Source organism: Myotis davidii, unplaced genomic scaffold, assembly GCF_000327345.1.
Source record: "Myotis davidii unplaced genomic scaffold, ASM32734v1 scaffold663, whole genome shotgun sequence".
Taxonomy (NCBI): Eukaryota; Metazoa; Chordata; class Mammalia; order Chiroptera; family Vespertilionidae; genus Myotis; species Myotis davidii.
Window position 1 is genome coordinate 7,225,374 of NW_006295816.1, and position 3,448 is coordinate 7,228,821.

General features: G+C 44.4%; 1 protein-coding gene across 1 annotated transcript; it reads right to left on the minus strand.

Moving 5' to 3' along the window:
* Nucleotides 1–1,194: 1,194 nt before the first annotated feature.
* Nucleotides 1,195–2,670, minus strand: EIF1B (eukaryotic translation initiation factor 1B; the record flags this gene model as incomplete). Its single annotated transcript, XM_006770536.2, has 3 exons — nucleotides 1,195–1,731; nucleotides 1,991–2,092; nucleotides 2,500–2,670. Coding segments are annotated over 3 exons (318 nt in total), but the record flags the coding sequence as incomplete, so codon positions are not given.
* Nucleotides 2,671–3,448: the final 778 nt, after the last annotated feature.

The window sequence follows — 3,448 nt, forward strand, 5'->3', positions numbered from 1 at the left end:
ACACCCCCCTGCCTAACGCAGAATCATCAAATTAGGGGCATCAGCTGGTACAGAATGTGACAGACATTCTTTCCACCATCATCATTCCACTGCATAAAGCTAAAAAGTATACACTTGTGGATGCATTTCTTTGTCTTCACTAAGTGGTTTTAATGACTGAGCAAATAATTACAGTGGGGCCTTGACTTACGAGTGTCCCGACTAACGAGTTTTTCGAGATATGAGCCGTCTCTCGGCCGATTTTTTGCTTTGAGTTGCGAGCTAAAATTCGGGTTACGAGCCAGCTTCAGATACCCCACCGCTAGTTGGCACGCGCACGTCACAGTGAACGCCACATCAGCCCAGCATCACGTGTCTCACTCGTTCACTTTATGATTTGACATACGAGTAATCTGAGTTATGACCTCTGTCACGGAACGAATTAAACTCGTAAGTCAAGGGCCAATGTACTACTCAATCAGAAGCAAAAGTTTGAAACTCAAGATAAGCTGCAGAAATCTCACGATTAACAACTGCAAATCATATTATTTCTTGCACCACATCAGCTCCCATGTGTTATCACACGTGGCTTTCACTTTCTTTGGCAAAACACACCAAAACCATAATGCAGTGAATACGGCTTTTCTGGCTAGAAGCCCTGGGCTGGCATCCCAACACTGGCACTTTCTGGCACTCAAGGGAAGTTAACCTGAACCCAGTGTCTTCCAGCTCTAAGGTGGTATCACTATCACCCACACTTGCAGGGCAGTGCCTGTGACTACACTTACTTATGTCATAAGCCTACTATATTACCTGGCACTTGGGGATACTTATGGTGGCAGTGCAGTAACATAACCGTAAAAAACATCTAAAGAATTCCATGTGCTAATACCTTCGTTTAAATTATACTTCACATATTTTTTTTTCCTTATTCCTCACCCAAGAATATGTTTTTACAGAGAGAAGAAAGGAGAGAGAAAAACATCAGTGGGTTGCCTCCCGTACGGAACCTAGGTATGTGCCCTAACCTCCAACCCACAACTTTTTGGGACGATGCTCCAATCAACTGAGCCAACCGGCCCAGGGCTACTTCACATTAGCTTTTCAAGATTTAACACTATATTCTGGCAGATTCTTTCCCCTGGCTGAGTTTATTCCTCGTTTCTATTATTTTTAAGTCAGTAAATGAAGAACGCAAGGTACATTATTAACAAATGTTATCTTCTCACTTTGGTTTTAACAGAAGCTGAAGCTAATTAGAAAGAATACTTACAGAATGAGAACACCAATTATGAAAGACAAAATATATGTGCATCTCGTTTAGATTTGAGACCCTAACTGTTCACAGAAGAATTCATAGGTTTTATTGTTAAGCTGCTACATACATGGTTCAATACAACAAAAAACATTTATCAAGTGAAAAGTAATAAACTGAATAAACAAATAAACACTCAAAACAAAATATTTTCCATTGGAAACATGTTAAGATGAATATGGGGTTTCGTTACCATCTTACTGCAATCTTCTTATGTGTTACTAGCCTACATACCCCATGTTTTCTGTAATCATGCAGATGATGTGAATGGAAGTTTGAATGATTAAATAAATGAAAAGTCCGTTTACTGCAGAGAATCATTTCACAAGGCAGCCAAACTGGATTTAGAGAATAAAATTATTCAAGAAATTCTCCATGTATTTAGGTTCATTTTAGAATCCATGAACCTTAAGCTGTTCCTCCTTGACAATGCCAACCTGCAAAATAAAACTTAATTTAGCAGAATCACGCTAAGGACTATATCAATTCACCCCTAAGAAAACATGGAGCAGCCATTAAGAAGCAGCATTGCTAATAGCTTATCACTTTTTTTTTGGTGGCACCAACTGTTAACAACAAACGGTTCCAGTCACATGAGTACCCTGACATGCCACAAAACACCATGTACAAGCAGGGGTGATCCAGCCATTCCAATGACAAAGCCATCGCAAGGGTGTCCACAAAGCACCCACTCACCTCCAAGAGAAACTGGCAAATGTTTTTCCTCTGGTCCCCTTGAAGCTGAATAACCTCTCCGTACTCGGGGTGCTCAATCACAGTACCATTGCAGGCAAATTTCTGGAGGAGAATATACATGTCCAACAGAACTGAGTCAAACACTGAGGTTTTATTTTCGCCGTATGACTAAAATCAACTACTCCGTAGCCTTGACTATGTTCATGAAACAAGTTTGTCCCTTCTAACCCCCAACCCCCAACACTCCCAAGGTAATTTGAAATGAACCAGGTCACATAATAAAGGCAATGATGTTACTTGGACCATCAGGAACTACATTATGTCGCCTGCTGCTAGAAGGCCACGTCAATCTTAGGTTAAGACGGGAGGCCAGACATAAACACCTGAGTGTGAAGTGGGAGAATGAATACAGCCTTCCTGGACCCGCACTGCTTAGCTGTGAACCATCATCCAATGCAGAGGTGCGCATCCGTGACCCCGCTTTAACCTCTCCTCCCTAACACCTGTACCTTTTTGAAAGCTTTCACAAGTTTCTTTTTGTCATAATCATCTGCAATGCCCTGGACAGTGGTCAGCGTCTTCCTGCCGTTCCGTTGCTGGATTCTTATATGAATGTAATCCTCAGTCCCTGCCGGGAGTAAGTCGTCACCCTTAGTTGCATCAGCAAAGGGGTCTGCAAAAGGGAGACAAAAACAGTCAAAAGCAGGAAATACCGTTTAGTCGTTAGTTTTCCAGGTCTAGGGTGGGCTGCAGTTTAGACAGCCAGCAGAGAAGGTTCTATTGTCCCCCCCACTTTCCACGAATGGGAATGGGGATGGGGGGGGGCGGGGCATAAATAAAATCTCCCAGGTGCTCCCGCAAAAGGAGAACGCTTTGCAGGGCACGGCCATGGCCATCCCGGCAGAAAGATGTTCTAGGGAGACAGCGTCACCGCTGAGCACGGCCCGCTAACGAGACAAGAAATGTTAAGCCCTTATTTTATAGCCGCCATAAATAATGTGCTTTTCCCTGACCGGTTTGGCTCAGTGGATGGAGCGTCGGCCGGCGGACTCACGGGTCCCAGGTTCGATCCCGGTCAAGGGCATGTACCTGGGTTGCGGGCACATCCCCAGTAGGGGGCGTGCAGGAGGCATGTTTCTCTCCCATGGATGTTTCTAACTATCCCTCTCCCTTTCTCTCCGTAGAAAAAAACAAAAAACAATAAAACATGTTTTTTAAAAATGTGCGTCACCGCGATGACATTCTGCTGACAACAGGAACATTCAAGTCCCCCAATCATGTCACCGTGAAGGTGCCGTGCAAAAAGGAACAACAAAAAAACGCACCCATGTACACGTGTGTGTGTGTGTGTGTGTGTGCAGAGATCGAGGGGCGTCATCTGACAAACGACTCTCCCAGCGGAGGAAAGGGGGCCCCGGGGCCCCGCGGAGGCCGGTCTCCGCATCTTTCACTAAGTGC